Source organism: Rattus rattus, chromosome 4 (assembly GCF_011064425.1).
Source record: "Rattus rattus isolate New Zealand chromosome 4, Rrattus_CSIRO_v1, whole genome shotgun sequence".
Lineage (NCBI taxonomy): Eukaryota > Metazoa > Chordata > Mammalia > Rodentia > Muridae > Rattus > Rattus rattus.
In genome coordinates this window covers 119249936-119267089 of record NC_046157.1, presented here as the reverse complement: position 1 = coordinate 119267089, position 17154 = coordinate 119249936, and the positions used below count along the sequence as shown (strand labels likewise).

Below are 17154 nucleotides of genomic sequence, written 5' to 3'. Positions count from 1 at the left end.
TCTCCTGGAACACAAATATTCTACATTTGATGTGTAAATCTGTTACATAATATGAATGGCAGCAAGACCAGGAGGCTAATGACAGGGAAGCCAGATTTTGAGTCACTTTTAGTAACTGCTTTCATATCCATCAAGACACAAACCATACAAGGCCAGAGACAGTACCTGGTTCCTTTAATACCCTCAGCTAAATATGTGTGTGTGTGTGTGTGTGTGTGTGTGTGTGTGTGTGTGTGCACGCACAGGAGATGTCCAGACTCTCTGTAGCAATCCCTCTGCTTCAGCCTCATAGATACAGGAATTACAGGATGGTCTATTGTATCCAGCTCACCTTCAGGATCTTGCTACAGAGGAACAACAGTACACAGACAAACAGACAACTCAGACTTCAGGAGCAGTCTGTAAAAGAATCTTGCCTAGTGGCTAAGCTAGGACATGGTGAGCCTGACTTGTGTCCCTGACCACATATTCATTTCTCTTTAGGATGATAGCATAGTTGTGTTTCTACCTTTTATTTCCTAAGAAAGACAGTTTGATAAATAGACAAGCCATGCCAAAGAGAACCCATCTGTTCAGTGCACAAATGTAGTCAGCTTGTTTTTTGAATGGATACAGGATGTCTTTTTATTTTTGATGATATCAAATGTGTATATGATGTACATTTTTCACTCACCATTTCCCTCTCTAGTCCCCTTCCCAATCCTGTCAAACCCAAACAAGTAATCTCCTTCTGTCGTGTGATAATCCACTGACTTTTTTTTTTTTTTTTTTTTTTCGGAGCTGGGGACCGAACCAGGGCCTTGCTTTGCTAGGCAAGCGCTCTACCACTGAGCTAAATCCCCAACCCCCAATCCACTGACTTTTATTAGGGTTGTTTGCATGAGCACATGTGTGTGGGGCTATTTACTCAAGTGTGGACAATTTACCAATGGCTACACCACTGAAGAAAACTGCTACCCTTTCCCAGCAATCATTAATCACAATAGCTCAATAGTTCCTAAGGCAGGGATGGGGCCTTATAAACACCTCATCCATACATGATGGAATTCTGAGGGCCCCCATCTTGTGCTGTGTCTTAGTTACGGTTTCTATGCCTGCACAAAACATCATGACCAAGAAGCAAGTTGGGGAGAAAAGGGTTTATTCAGGTTACACTTCCACATTGCTGTTCATTACCAAAGAAGGTCAGGACAGGAACTCACACAGGGCAGGAACCTGGAGGCAGGAGCTGATGCAGAGGCCATGGAAGGATGTTACTTACTGGCTTGCTCCTCATGGCTTGCTCAGCTTGCTTTCTTATAGAACCCAGGACCACCAGCCCAGGGATGGCACCACCCACAATGGGCTGGGCCCTCCCCCCTTGATCACCAATTGAGAAAATGCCTTACAGCTGGATCTCATGGAAGCATTTCCTCAAGGGAAGATCCTTTCTCTGTGATAACTCCAGCTTAGGATACACAAAACCAGCCAGAACATGCTGATTACCAGAGTTGCTGACTTTGTGAGCAAAATGACCATGCCGTCTCTGGAAGACGGCGTTTCTCCTCAGTCCTTTCTGCCCCCTGGCTTACACTCTGCCCTCTTCTCTGCAGTGTTCCTTGGATGGAGTGATACAAACAACCCATTTATGGCTGAACACTGAACAATCACTTGTTAGTCATCGTCCACTACACACAGATGCATCTCTGAACAAGCCCGAGGGCAGCACCAATCTAAGGGCATAAACGTTCAGAAGGCAGTGAGATACTGTACGCCTTTAGCAAAATGGTAACAGTAACCCACTGGTGCTTACAATGTCCACACTGGCTTTTCTTTCTTTTTTTTTTTTTTAAGATTTATTTATTCATTATATATAAGTACACTGTAGCTGTCTTCAGACACACTAGAAGAGGGTATCAGATCTCATTACAGATGGCTGTGAGCCACCATGTGGTTGCTGGGATTTGAACTCGGGACCTCTGGAAGAGCAGTCAGTGCTCTTAACCATTGAGCCATCTCTCCAGCCCCCACACACTGGCTTTTCAAGTCCAGTTTCTTAAACTGGGTTTAATAACAAATGAAGTGCATACAGTGGTTTGAATGAGAGATGTTTCCCAAAGTCCAAGTATTTGAATGCAACGACGGGGCTGAGGGTGCCTGGAGGAGAATGGGGGACAAGAGACGCGAAGAAGGACGCCAAGACAAGAGTCTGATCAAGGAGACAATTTTATTTTTTCCCAAGGCTGAATTTATACCATAACAGGGGTAACAGAGGGAGGGGTAGGTGTGAAACATTTACGCAGGCCAAGGACACAGTATTCGTGTGGTCAGGGAATCGGCTGATGTTGACAGGATGTTAGAAAGGTCACAGGTTTGTCATATCTATTGGTCAGCAGGATGTTGGTTTTTCAGAAAGGTTACAGGTCATCACATTGGGCGTCTTGACGTCAGATGTATTTCTCAGCAAGGTCATAGCTTTATCATCTCATTCATCCTGACCACCAGATCTGTATTAGTCTTCTGCAGCTGGCTGGGGATTTTCCATGAACCCAGTCATACTTAACTCTAACCATAATAATAACATCAATAATGGAGGGCTTCGAGGGCATCGCTCCCAACATTTGAACACTTGTTCCTCCGTTTGGTGGCAATGTTGGGGAGGTTATGCAACCCTCAGGAGGTGGGAGGGACCTTGGTGGGGGAAGTGTGTCATTAGGGGCGGGCTTTGAGGTTCCAGTCTTACCCCGCTTCTGGTTCGTTCTCTGCTTCCTGTGTGCGGATACTGACTTCAGTTTCTTCCTTCAGCTGACATGCACCCCACCATGAGGGACTCTTACTCCTCTGAAACTGTGAACAAAAATGTACTTTCTCCACGTTGTCTTGGTCATGGCGTTTGATCACAGCAACCGAAAAGTTACTCTAACTCCTTTGGGTCTTCTGGACTTAAAGCGACTTGAGGTTTCTGCCACTGTCTCAGCTACTTCTCTATTGCTGTGACAAAACACCACGACCAAGACAATTGTAAAAGAAAGCATTTAAGCCGATGAGAAAGAGGCTATGAATTTGAAGCAGAGCAAGGGGTATATGGGTCGGTTTAGGGACAGGAAAGGGGGAAATCAATTAAAATACAATCTCAAAAATAAACATATAAAAAAGAAAGCATTTAATTTGGCTTATGGGTTCAGGGGGTTAGAGTTCATGATAGTGGGATTGAAGAAACAGTTGAGAGCTTACATCTTGATCCACAGCCAAAAGATGACAGTGAGCGGGGGGAATGACGGGAGTCTTTTAAAATTTCAAAGCCCAACCCAGTGATTCACCTCCTCCAAGACCATATATCCTTCCCAAACAGTTCATGGGGGAAACTGACCCAAAATTCAACCCCTCTTCTGTGTGTGTGTGTGTGTGTGTGTGTGTGTGTTCAACCTTACCTGAGTAACGCTAGCTTCCTAAGGTGAGTTTGGCAGTGTCCTTTTCCTTTTATGTTATGGAACTACTTAACGAGCACTGGTGCAAGCTCATCGTTAAAGCTTTGGTAAGAGTTAGCAGTAAAGCCATGTGGTTAACGAAGAGTATATTGCCCAGGCTTACAACACCCGTGTCATACACAGATGCCCGTGTCCTTCCTCTCATTGTCTGGCTCACATACTTTTTCTGTCCTCACTTCCACAACATTTCCTAAGTCTTAGAAGGACTGATGTAGATGTTCCATTTAGGGAAGAGCCCTCAACAGTTATTATCAGCATCTTTAGCAGTATCCTCAGAGTATTTGTATTTACCATAGCTTGCCTTTAGTTATTAGGATAAGATGGGTGGGGGAAGCATAATCAGAATTCGGTATATAGATGTATTCTATGACAGGCCTGACCATGTCACTTTTGGGGAGAATGTGGATGATTTGGGACTTTGAATTAAGCAGCTGAATGCTGTAAGCAGGACTTAATGGGCCATTCTAGTAGCAGCTTGGAAGACAGTAGTGCTGAGAGCAATGTGGACTTCAGAGGCCCACCGTGAGGGCTTCAGAGGAAAACAGTATGAGTAGCTGGATTAGAGACCAGTCCTGAGATATTCTGGCAATGAACGTGGCTGCTTTCTGCCTTTGTCCTAAAAATCTGCCCAAGGTTAGACGATAAAGTACTAGGTGAAGTACTTGATGAAGGAGATTTCAAGACATGGACAGCTATGGGCTCTATCACATGGTTATGAGAACTCACACAACCGGGGCAGAATGAAATACAGCTTGCAGAGAAAGAGAGCATCGTGCAATTTAATGTTGGAGCTGAGGCTTAAGTGGAAAGAGATAAAGGCATGAATCAAAATGGAGTAAAGGAATGAGGGCTCACAAGGGAAAGACCACACCAAGGCACATGGTGTCTAACTTGGAAAAAAGAAAGGCCCAAGGAATTTTTTGTTCCTAAAAGGCAACAGCAAAAGGAAGCTGCAGAAACCGTGATTCTGTGGTTACACTCCATTCCAAGCAGAAAGATGAACACGTCAGTGTTGTCCGTGTGGTTCTAGCTTCAGAGTCAGGAAGGATACACATGTACAGAGTTTGTATAATCTTCTTCCACAGTTAAGGGGAGACTCTAAGGCCAGGGCTGTGGCAGAGAGACCCCTCATGGAGGCCTTGAAGGACCATTTTGTGAAGCTGTGAAAGTGAAGCCTGGGTTGCACTGGAGACTCCAAGGTGTTGAAGAAGCTAGAGCCATGAGACATCCGCCAAGAAGAGTTGCACTCAGGGAGTAGACCCAGCCAAGGACAGAGAAGTGTGTTTCAGGCAGCAAAAGTAGAAGAGTGGAGCCATCTAAGACCTTTGACATCACACGTGAAGCTTCAGTACTTGGGATTTGCCCTGCTAGATTTTGTTCTTGCTGTGGATAAGTGTTTCCTCACTAGGCCTGCACTCCTTCTTTTGGAATGGTAATGTGCGTCCCACGGCACTGTATGCTAGAAATGTGTAATTTGCCTTTTTTTTTTTTAATTTCATAAGAGATTGCCTTGGGTCTAAGGTGAGAGTTGGACTTTTTAACTGTGCTAAGACTGTTCAGAGTACTTCTGAAGTTGGACAAACTGCATTTTGCATTATGCTATATAAGGCCATAGGCTCACGAGGGTCAGGTAGTTGAATATGCTAATCTGAATGAGTGGCCGGCCGCCATAGGTTCACATACTTGAACACCTGGTCCTCAGCTGGTAGAATTGTTTTGGGTAGCATTAGGTGGCATGGCCTTGTTAGAGGAACTGTGTCATACTGAGGCTTCAAAAGACTGTCTGCCTTATGATTGTGTCTCAAGATGTTAACTCTAACACATGCCTGCCTGCCTGCCTGCCTATGCTCCTCACTATGGCTGTCATGAACTCTAACCCTCTGAAACAATAAACCTTCTTCTAAAGTTGCCTTGGTCAAGGTATCTTATCACACAACAGAAGAGTAAGACAGGAACATTAGATGTGGCCTTGATAGAAGTATGTCAGTGGGGGCTGAGCTCTGAGGTTTTATGAGGTTCCCCTGGTGTGCTTTCCAACATCCTGAAACTGTAAGCACAAAATAAACTTTCTTTTCTAACTTGCTCTGGGTATAGTGTCTTACCACAGGATTAGAAAAGTTGCCAAGTCATAAGCCAAGGCATAAAATAATTTTCTGTGCATCTAGACATAAATTTCTGAATAAATTATTGGTTCACATCCTGTCATTCCAAATACATTACTTCACATACCCTGCCTGCCTTCTGCATGGAGTTAGTAACTTAATCACCCTGCTCAGCCTTAAGGTACAAAATCTGAAGGAATTAAAAAATACACAAGGACTCACATCTTCATCTCACAATAAGAAAATCAACTAAATTTTTAAGCAACTGAAAAAAGGCATTTCAGTTCATAAAACGCACTAGTGCGAGAAGACCTTTGTCTTTGCTCTTTTGGGTTCAAAATAGAAAATACCAGAGTATTTTCCAAGTTACTTAATTTACTCCTCAGAGGGGAGACCAGCTGTTCACTTCAGACCACTTCCCCTTAAGTGTCCCAACCTAGACTCTGCTCTGCCCCGTTTATTACTTAGGAACACTTGGGGATGACACCTTCACACAATCAAGATATCTTCAACATGACAACACTAACTGCCCTCTTGCTCACAAAAGGGAGCTCAACCGGGCTTCTTGAGTGTGGATAAGATTATGCCACACATAATGGCACTTCCTAAACCAGTTTCTTCAGTCATATACATCATAGGAATATTTTTTCCTTTTATTTATATTGCAAATGACAGGCCCGATCAAGATAGTTTTATTCAGTTTATTTAAATAAGGACAAGGCTACTTAAAAGACTATACATACAAAAATGTACATTACAAGGTCAACCTTTTCTATACTGAATTACAAAACTTACACAAGCATTTAATAAAAGCACACTTAAAAACATGTCGACCAATTGTAGCCTCTCAACAATGCTCAGATTCCACAGTAGTAAGTAGAGAAAGTTCTTCCATATGGGGATGATTTAATCTACTGGCAGTTTTACTTAATGTAAGTTTGTAAAAGGTCATTGCTGTTGAATGAGTCTCTACATCAGTTTTAGAACTGTCTCTCAAACTTAAGTCAACCAAAACACAATTTCAAATGAAAGTTTCAATTCTGAAGAATTTTAATACCAGCAAACACAGCCTATGGTAGTAGCGAGCCACTCTTCCAAGTGTCTGGCAGCTGCCTAAATTAATAAGGCTACTCTGGAAAACTATGACAGCCTTTGGGAAGCAATTTAGTGTCCTGGTGCTACAGGACTCCAGACTGCAGGATCCACACAGTGGTCTATGACCCCCTCAGATGTAAGAGGATTGGGGTCAGACCATCTTCACCCTCAGTGAATGGAGTAAGGTCATAGACACAATGCCATCTGCAAATCTAAGTCTGAGGCTCAGGCCTAGAGAAGAGAGGAAGAAGAGTGGGAAAGAGACCAGGATATACAAAATAGGAAAAAAAGAACGAGGTGGACTTGCCAATGGTAGATGCGGTGCCTTCTGTACCTCAGGAGCGTCCCACCGTCTCTAATGCCATTCATTTGCCCGACCCAGGAATAAGAATAGCTTGCATCACTGGGATACAGAATCCAAAGCAACAATACTAACCCTATACACTACTAAGTAAACTTACTCCAGACTTGTCCACCACCCTATAGAGTCCTTAGAACCCAAACTCAAACACTACTTCAAAACGACACTCCCAAAGCTGCTGCCCCAGATGCACAGCTCTCAGCATGCTTCGTCATCACATGGAGGGAGCCAGTTCCACAATCCCTTCAGGAGGTATGGCGCTCTGTGATGGAGGCACTACATAATACACAGTGCATGGGTCAATGCTTTTCCACCTCTCAAACTCAAGACAGCTCAACAATATGCTGCTATGTGAGCGCAGATGCTGGATGGTCATAGTATAAACTTCAATTTGAAGCAACAATGTTACACAGTTCAGCTGTTATTACCAACCTACTCTGTAAGTTAAACATACAAATTAAAAATTAATTTCACTGAGTAACTAAAATAAGTTCCCACTGACTTAAAACTGTCAAACGGCTAACTCTCTCCTTAAAGAGAGAAACACCGGTGGAAGCAGAGAGGTCAACTGAATATAAAATACAATGTGTCTTCTACTCTAAAAGCTGTACTTTTAAAATCTACCTTGACCATTACATATAGGAGCACAGTTCCTTCCAACAATATTAACTTATCAACCCTGCAGATAACAATATATTTAAAACATTACTGTAGAATCAACAATTCATGCAACACTTAATATCATAAACTTTGTCTTACGTGTACAAATTTAGTCTGGGGGGAAGAAAGCAGAACACTTAAAAACTACAGGGTTGATGCCTAAGAACAGTACTTACCTGCAAGGCTGAATTATTTTTTGTAAGGCTATTCTGATAAATGAACTAAAATGGCTGTTTAACAAATCAAAGAAAGGAGACGACCATATGGCATACCAACAAGACAAACCAACAATTTGAAGATTATACATGGGAAAAAGTATGAAGTATCTTTTGCTCTTAGTTAGAAATATAAAGGAATAAGCAGACACTAGAAATCTCAATCTTAAAGCAAACAGTATTTTCTCATTTGCCTGCATTATACACGTGGATAATGCTACTTGCACAAAAATAAAAAGACCACCACGTACCCCTGCACGGGACATCCCTGCAGGAATCTGTATTATAGCACATGACCCTCTTCAGTAAGGAGTCCACTTTCTGCTGCACTCTTCAGTGAATCCCAACTCAGTGTCCTGACAGTGACGACTGCCTACTCCACAGCATACTGATAAGCAACCCCCACCACTGCCACATGTTCTCGACTTTCTTCTGTCTAGACTTGTAGGACCCATCATTCCCAAGTTTTCTGACATAGAGTACAGCCTCTAACATGATCACCCAGCCTGAAGACATTGAAGTCAGTCTCATTTTAAAAAGCTTAAGTTCATACAAGAAATAGCTGAGCTCACAGTGAGACCTCAAGCTGTTTAAGACAAGAATAGGCAGGGCCCTGTAAGCCAGGAACATTCTACAGACATAGCAGCTTTTGCCACTGAGAAGGAGAAATGGCAAGCCCCGACTTCCCTTTTGCTTTCCATGGGACAAAGTGACACACGTAACTGAAGAGCAGAACGCTTTTCCATCAACACCATCAACACACTGTTCTTGGCGAACTCTTCAAGATGCAGGTGGCAATATTTACCACAATACTGTGAACTGCTATCTGCTTTTGCTTGGAAAAAGAAATTTTACAGAGGATGTGTACAAAGCTGTATTTTAAAAAGAAATTTCTTCCCTAATTGGGACATGAAAGTCAAGACATTGTAAGGAAGGGAAGAAATAGAGGGAGGGAGAGAAGGAAAAGACTCATTTTTCCAAAACTATTTTAAACCTCAAGAAAATCCCTCAGTATTCAGGACCTCTGTAAATACTGTGGACTCATCTGAAACTGCGGCTGCAGCTCTATTTACATGTGGGAGGCTTCCCTTCATGGCCACGTAACATGCTGTATCTTCCTCTTTGCTTCTGGCGGCTTCAGGTGATTCTAGAAGACAGGAACAGGAATAGTTTATAACAGCAGATGCCTCAGAATGGCTCAAATGAGCACTCAGGCGCCAAAGCCAGCTACAGGCCCACCAGAGCAAGAGCACTGCTGCCCTCTGGTGGGAACGGTGCTCAGATTATAAAGTGAGTCTCTTGGCTCCTATATGTTCCGTGGTTCTCAAATCTTCTATGCCAAGATCATTTACACACTCACACACAGACACACATACCCTGAAGCCTATCCCACAAACGGCAGAACCAGAAACTACAGAAAGAAGAGGGAATAGGCCTCCCTTGAAGCTCCTAGCCCACCTCCCTCCCTGATGTCATAGTCTAAACTTCATGAGACATGTTCACTAAATATTTACATTTCTGAAGTAATACCTATCTATATGTGTCTACATATATACACAAAGGTCATGGTTGTGTAAATACATATGCCTCGAAGGCTTACTCCTCACTGTGGTATTATTTCAGATGTGCATTATTGTTTTTTTTTAATTAGTTTTTAACAAGACTTATTTATTTTATGTATGTGAGTACACTGCAGCTGTCTTCAGACACACCAGAAGAGGACATTTGATCCTAGTACAGATGGTTGTGAACCACCATGTGGTTGCTTGGAATTGAACTCAGAACCTATGGAAGAGCAGCCAGTGCTCTTAACCGCTGAGCCATCTCTCCAGCCTCGGATTTTCCTTTTTTTGGCCCACATTATCCTGTATCTCACAAAAGTGGTTTAGGTAAGTATATAAGCAGATTCGTGTCCAGCATATGCTCTGTAATAAAAGTATAGTCTGGCCACTTAACTGGAAAAGTCATGCAACTGTGACATATGAAATCCAAGCATCCAGATGCTTCAAAACAGAAGAACACACACATGTAAGAGACCCCCCTTAGAACTCCTCTCTCCTTCCAAAGTTAAGTAATTTGGTGTTTAGGGAAGAGTAGATTCTAATGTAGGTTTAAGGTATGTACAAACAGGCTTAAGGTCAAGGCCCAAATACTACTTTATAAATGTATTGCCCCAGACAATAGCATTCTGGGCCTCACCAACAAAGGAGTATTCATCTTTTTGATTCCAAGATGGAAAGGGAAATTTTAGGAAATCTGCCTCTTTGCATTCATTTTACCTAGAAAGAAATTTTGTGAACTTTCAAAAACAATAATCATTGTAGATTTTTTAAATTCCAGGATTCAAATATATGAGCTATGGAATATAAAAAACCAGATCACAGCAGAGTTCTAGGACAGCAAATAAGCACTGTGGGCTATAGAGTCAGGTAGGAGCACGTCTCTTCACTCACCCGAGAATGGCACCTACTGAACTACAGCTCCTCAGCCTGGCTCGGCCAGAGACACATACGGTACTGCTTTGAAATACCCACTGGGGTAGACTGGGGACGCTGCAGAGCCCGGGTAGGTGAGATGGCATCCCGCTCAGGGCTCCTAGGTGAGATGGCATCCCGCTCAGGGCTCCAATGGGTTCTGTGCAGGTAGGACCATGTAGCCTTCCCTGCTGCAGGGACTGGTCTCAGGGTGATCCTTTATGTCAGTATAGTAAAGAACGGTGTCAGCGTAACTATCAAAACTCTGTTACAGTTTAACATGGAGCCAAGTTTTAAACACTACACTGTTTTCCGATCACAAGCCACTAAAGGAAATAGACTTGTTTTTAGCACCGTATCCATCCCCAAAAGGAAGCAAGCACAGTCAGCTGCCCCGGAGCTACACGGCGGATGCTCAGTGCCATGCTCAATATGGAAGCCGCCCCACACTTACTGTGGCCTCTGCCTCTTCCTTAGGAGCAGCCCGTTTCAATTTCACAGGAGTAGTTCCAACAGGGGAGAGAGGCGGTGACTTCACTGGACCCGAAGGACTTTTCCTATGCGTCAAGTCATGGTTCTGTTTAGTGTCATTATTATTGTGCTCCATTTTATTGTTCATAGGTAAACTGGAATACAAAACTAGGGGTGCAATCCTCGAAGAGGAATTTGGTGATTTCCGAAGGCTATCACTGATGGAGCCTGTCTGGGCAGGAGGCTTGAGCCGGTCGTCTGCTCCGTTCTCTGTCTTTTTCACTTTGATGCTTGTGCTTGTTGAGCTCCCATCGAACACAATGAGGGGTCTTTTCCTTAATCCATCTACAGCACTACCCCTGAAAGCAGAGAGATGTTCTCTTGTAAAGCAGCACACAGGCTGGCAGATTAATAGGCAGCGAGGTTTAGTGAACAAACTGTGGTAAAGGAATAATCCTAGGCCCAAAGAAACAATTGTCTAGTGCTTTAAAGTATAAAATATTCATTTATAAGAATTTTCATTATCATTTATGACATGTCCCTCAGAGTCGTGGGAGTGTGAATGCTTGGTCCCCAGCAGGAAGTACTGTTTTGGGCAGTTAGGAGCTGTGGCCTTTTAGAGGAGTACCTCAGTGGGGGAGGGCTCTCTATTTCCTGCTTGCAGTTCAAGATGGGAGCTCACAATTGTGTACTGCCGACTGCCACGATTGCCTGCCGAACACACCCATCATTCTGGACTAAGGGAAAGGCCCCTTCATAAGCCCAAATAAGCCTTTCTGTCTACAAACTGCCTTGATCTTGGTGTTTTATCAAAGAAATAGAAAATAACTGATATAAATTAGCTCCATAATAAAAAAAGAGCAGCTCATCAGTACTGTTATCCTGTCCATGTGCTCATAATCAATTATTAGTTTACAAGAGAAACTACAAGACAGTTCCAAGATTCCCACAGCAGTAGTTCACAAACAACAAAGTAAAACTCTACTGCAGTTACCAAGTGTCTCCAAGGTCTGGACACTTTTTCATCAGTGAGTGAAATATCTGTGTAATTATAATCATGGGATTTGATGAGTCTTCATGCCCACTGGCTGACTGGTACATCTCACTGCTCCAAAGCACAGGCCTGAACATTGCAGGTAATTGTGAATACTTGTGGATTTAATGCAGAAGCATAGAAAACACAAAATAAAAACAAGGATAGAAGATTAGCAATAGTGACTGGCACAGGGGACTTTCAGTGGCTGGAACTGGAAGGACTGAGCATTGCTCTGGGTGAATCACCAAGGGAGGGATGAGTGAATGTGAAGGCTGAGACTGTGAAGACCGTAAGTAAGCCAATGTACTGTTTATAAAACAAATATACTCTACAAACCCACTGTAAAATAAGCCCATGGTGTTCACAGACCGAAGGAGCATGCCTGTACTGTGAAACACAGCCTCCATCTTCATGGGCATTGAGGCCTCCACATCCACCCTCATCTTTAGTCAGTTACATCATCTGAAGGAGGGCATGCAGTATGAGGCCACAAGGTTCTAGTGCAATGGTCCTCAACCTTCTGAATGCTGTGACCCTTTAATACAGTTCCTCATGTTGTGGTGATCCCCAATCACAAAATTATTTTCATTGCTACTTCTTAACTAATTTTGCTACTCTTGTGAATTGTAACATAAATATCTGTGTTTTCTGATGGTCTTGGACAATTCTTGTGAAAGGGCCATTTGACCCCCAAAGGGGTCAGGACCCACAGGATGGGAACCACCAGCTTAAAACTTGTCCCATTTGGAGGTTGCTCTCTCTGCTTCCTGTTTGGGGTTTGAGATATGAGCTCTCAGATGTTCCTGACACCCTGCCTAGGGCTTGCTACAAGGCTTCCCTACTGTGATGGTGATGAGCTTTTATCCCCATGGACCCATAAGCCAAATAAACTCTTCCTTCCATAAGCTGCCTTGGCCATGATACTTTATCACAGTGACAGAAATGTAACTGATACACTGTGTCTCACCTTGAGCTAGTTAGAGCATTCCTCTGGATCCACGTTTCTCACCAAAACAGGATACTTTTAGATAATTTCAACTATAATGCTCTGGTTTAAGATTCAAATTGTAAAACGTTGTGTGTGTGCACAAGCAGAATGGGGGGGGGGGGTTGGGAGTCCTATAGTGCTGGTATCAAACCCAGACCTTGCACCCCATCTAGGTAATTGCTCTATAACTGGGCTTCGAACCTCAATCTTCAAACTGCAAACTCTTAAAATAAAGCCAAAGATCTTTTCCAAATAATACCCAGGGGCTATTAAGTTTAGCTTTGAAAGAAAGCATGATCAGCACTAAAAGTTTTGCTTATTACTAGGACAAATGCTGGAATGTGCTAATAATACTGCTTGAACTTAAGAGCCTCAACAAGTAAATAAAATGAAAGGTACATTAACATAATTCAGACTTGTGAAAGTTAACACTAACGTGTAGCCCATACTAGTATGTAATCATTCCTGATCAAGGCAAGACATTCACACATATATTAGACTACCTTCATGCTTCCCAATCACCTCAGTTAAAAGACTCACAAAAGATTAAAGCCACTGGTCAACTTAAACCTACATCTTCCCTCTTTCCCAGCTCTTCAAACCTTTCCTACGGCCTCTAGTGCATTGTCTACAGCAGTGCCTCTGAAGAGAAGGCCCTAGCAACTGATCAATACCACCACTAGTACGACCAACACTCATGGATTCTAGAAAGCCATCCTCCCAACATAGTCAACAACATTCACTAATCAAATGCAATTTTCTTTTAAAAATAATTTAATTAGTTTTCTGAAATTTAGGAATCTTTTAAGAGTTAGTTATCTGTGCCTTAATCTAAGTAACACTCTTCATTTCCACATTAGTCAAAAAGCTTAAGATCTTACTTGACTCATCTTTTCTTCCTCAGAAGTCAATAAATTCTATTGGTTGACTAGAAATACATCTAACCTTAGCCCATCAAATTCCTTAGTCAAAAATATCATTTATTGCCTGGATGACAGTACAGCCTTCCCTTCTCCTCTTCCTCCTCCCTTCTTTTCTTCTCCTTCTTCTTTTTAACTCTTTATTGATTCTTTGTAAGTTTCCCATCCTGAACTCCAATCCCACTCATCTCCCTGTCCATTCGCCCTCGAAAGCTCCCTACTAAAAGAAAAATAAATAAAATAAGCTTCTGCTCCTCTGTCAGTACTAAATCCTCATTCGAACTCCTATCAAATATCCTGTGGTTGCCCTGTGCCATGGAGATCCTGCAGCTTTGGATCTACAGACCCAGTCCATTCACATGCTCCAGCCCAGCAGTTCATAGATGGGTAGATGTTGGCTTGAGCCAATTTAGAGCTCTCGACCTGGACCTGGACCTGGGTAGTGGCAAGGGGCAGGGAGAGCCCTTATGCCTTTGGGGTCAGCTCACCCACACCCCTGCCACCAGGGCTAGCTCTATGACAGCACACCATCTTTGAAAGTCCCACCTTACATTACTTCCTGGTTCAGCAGGGAGAGTGATCCTGTTTTTTAAAAAAAGTCATCATGTAGGGCCATTAATGTCTCAAAACTTTCTCATAGTTTCTCATCTCGGAGTAAAGACAAATCCTCAAAATTCACAAGCTTCACTAGATCCCACAATACCAAGTTCGTTCACAGTAGGTGTTTTACCTCCCTGTCTCCAATTCTGGACTGATACTGATACTGATACTGATACAGGTGCATTGCTGACCCAGACTCTCTTAGTGTGGAATATTGGACAACTCTCTACTTCTTACAGTTCTCCCTACTGAAATGCCACTCTACAGTCAAGCAGCTGCGGGCTAGTTTATCACTATCCCTCCGTGATTTATCTGTCGCCTTAGCGTTTATCTCGGTCCATCATAGCACACACTAAACTTGATTAAGTTTGTCTCAACTAAGGCATGAAAAAAGGGATGTCAGTACGTCCCACAATCATAGTACTTGGTGCTCATCAACAATGACCAAATAAATGACTTCTATGTTTACCTGGTGGAAAAAAAAACACAAAGGATTAGATTACCAGTCACAAAAAAAGTACCTTTTGGTGTCATTTTTCCCTTCATGGTGCTCTCTTTTCTTCTCCATCATCTTCCCCCATCGATTCTTTGGCAAATCCCTCTGAGGCAACGGAATGGCGTGCTGGACGTAAAGGTTAGTAAGGTTGTCTTTGTTTACTCTTACGTCATTTTCAACAGCTATGTTCTTCTGTGTGAAAGCAAACAGAAACAACTTCAAAACAACATCTTTCATTTGAAAGCCACCTATCTGCGTAACATGGTAAAAGCATTATGCTTAATAAATTATAAAGCTATTTTTACAATCGTGTAAGAGTCAAACTGTATTATTAGATAGGCTATTAAAGACCTATTAAACTCTATAAAGCTCAGCTTTATCTTAGAGTGGCCACGTGCCCTCGCTGTGAGAGGACTGCTGTCTGTAACTGCTGGACAACTCCACCAGAAGACCATTACCACCACCATCACTCCCTTCTTAATCTAAATAAAAATGGGACATTGCCTGAGGAAAACAGATTACAAAAACAAAAGCATCAGATTCTGTCCATAAGCTACTGAATCGGATTATGGTCCAATTGGTGGGGTAGGATCTTACTCTCATTCTGTTTTATTTCTCATGTTTCTTTTAATATGGTGGGTACTTGCATTTTGTTTTGTTGCTGGGTGTCTGAACTCAGTGACTTAAGTATGCCAAGCACTGACTTTAATATGGAGACCCCTCCACCCCAAAACACAACAAACATACACAGCACTACTGCAGAAGGAAGCTTAACTCTCCCTTCTGACGACAGTGACAGTATACCATTAGCAGTCTGTCCCACCCCATTTTCACCATCCAATTCACAGTCCAACCACATATACCTAAATAACTTAAATGACTTATTCTCTCTCATATCCCAGTTCCCTCTCAACGTCTTGAAGCACAATAATGCAAACCAACAGGAAAAATTGGGAAAATGTATGCTTTGTAAAAATGGGGGCGGGGGGAGCCAGTTGTTCAGTTTGATTTCATTTTTAAGTTGTTGAACTATCTTATTCCTCTTTCATATAGTATACTGCTGGCTTCCAACTTCCATTTACTGCTTGGTGGGAGTATCAGAATACTCTTGGACAACATTCCCAGACGATTTCATTTGCTTGGTCCGCACTGAAGGGACTGCCTTCTGGCAACAGTGCATAAAAGTGTTGTCCGTGGGTCACCAGCAAGAACTGGTTAAAATGCAGCATCAGGGCATATATGGAACCAATTTGATGCGAAGCTGATGATGGGGCTCAATAATATGTTTTTGTAAGCCTTTGATAATCCTGGTGTGATGAAAGTAGTGATGGAGAACTTCAAAAAATTAGAGAAAGATTTGGTACCAAGGGGAAGAAAATCCACATGGAAAACAAAACGTGTCACATAAAACTCTAGAGAAACTTTCAGCAATTCTGTCATTTAAATAAAACATCACGTTTCTCTTTTACGATCTGCAATTATCTTAGGTCACACCGCCCGGGCGGGGGTGGGGGTGGGGGTGGGGGGTTGTTGGGTGGGGGACAAGCACCACTCAGAAAGCTAGGTGCTTTTAAGTTCTCCAAACGGTGACTCTGTCTTGATAATGATCTTAGGAAGAAGGTTCATCTCTCTGGGACTTATTTGAGTGTCTCTAAGAGAGGCGAGAAGCTACCTAACAGACTATTTCTTAGATGTTTTGGATCCAGCCCTGACTGCCCCAGACTTCTCCCTCCCGGTCTGTTCGCCTAGCCTATCTCTTCCGCAGGCCGTTGCTTGCACACAGGCAGCGGAAATCGTCTGAGACAACCTTTCGGAGCTATTGAGGATTTCCCGGGGATTCCAGTCACTCTCAGGAGGATTCCTTTGGGGATCAGGGGAGGCAAGCCCCATTGGATCAGTGTGGGCGGGAGCGGCCACGAGCCTCCCACAGGCCTGCCGGTCCTCCCGGCTGCCCGTCCGTCCACGGTCGGGTCCGAGCGCCCCACCTGCTCCAGGGTGAGGAGGAGGAATTCCTGGGACAGCAGCTCAGGGTGCAGCAGCAGCTCCGCGTCCGTGCAGCTGCGACCGCCCACATCCCCCGCCATGGTTGTCGCCAGGAGACCCCTGGCCGGCTACCCACAAGGCACTGCGGCGAAAGCGCTGCGGAAGTGACGTACGGGGCGGGACTCTGGTGTCACCCAGCGCGCCGGAGACGCCATGCCTTTTACAGAGGGTAGAGTTCGTGGCTGGCCGTCCTGGCTGTTGTACCTCGGCCAAGAGGACAGACTGG

The 17154-nt window shown here is 43.4% G+C and overlaps 1 protein-coding gene across 1 annotated transcript; it reads right to left on the bottom strand.

The window, feature by feature from the left end:
• Positions 1-6256: 6256 nt before the first annotated feature.
• On the bottom strand, positions 6257-17012 carry C4H2orf49 (chromosome 4 C2orf49 homolog). Its single transcript, XM_032901028.1, has 4 exons — positions 16871-17012; positions 14911-15077; positions 10829-11204; positions 6257-9047 (listed from the first exon to the last, which is right to left on the bottom strand). The coding sequence occupies exons 1-4, from the start codon at positions 16967-16969 to the stop codon at positions 8991-8993; spliced, it is 699 nt and encodes a 232-aa protein (XP_032756919.1). The 5' UTR covers positions 16970-17012; the 3' UTR covers positions 6257-8990.
• Positions 17013-17154: the final 142 nt, after the last annotated feature.

Bases quoted from the DNA above. Each gene is read 5' to 3' on its own strand.
- C4H2orf49 (XM_032901028.1), bottom strand. From the start codon at position 16,969: ATGGCGGGGGATGTGGGCGGTCGCAGCTGCACGGACGCGGAGCTGCTG. The intron at 15,078-16,870 runs GTGGGGCGCTCG...GCTTTCACACAG, and splicing joins TCCTCCTCACCCTGGAGCAG to AAGAACATAGCTGTTGAAAA. The intron at 9,048-10,828 runs GTAAGTGTGGGG...CCTGTCTTCTAG, and splicing joins AGGAAGAGGCAGAGGCCACA to AATCACCTGAAGCCGCCAGA.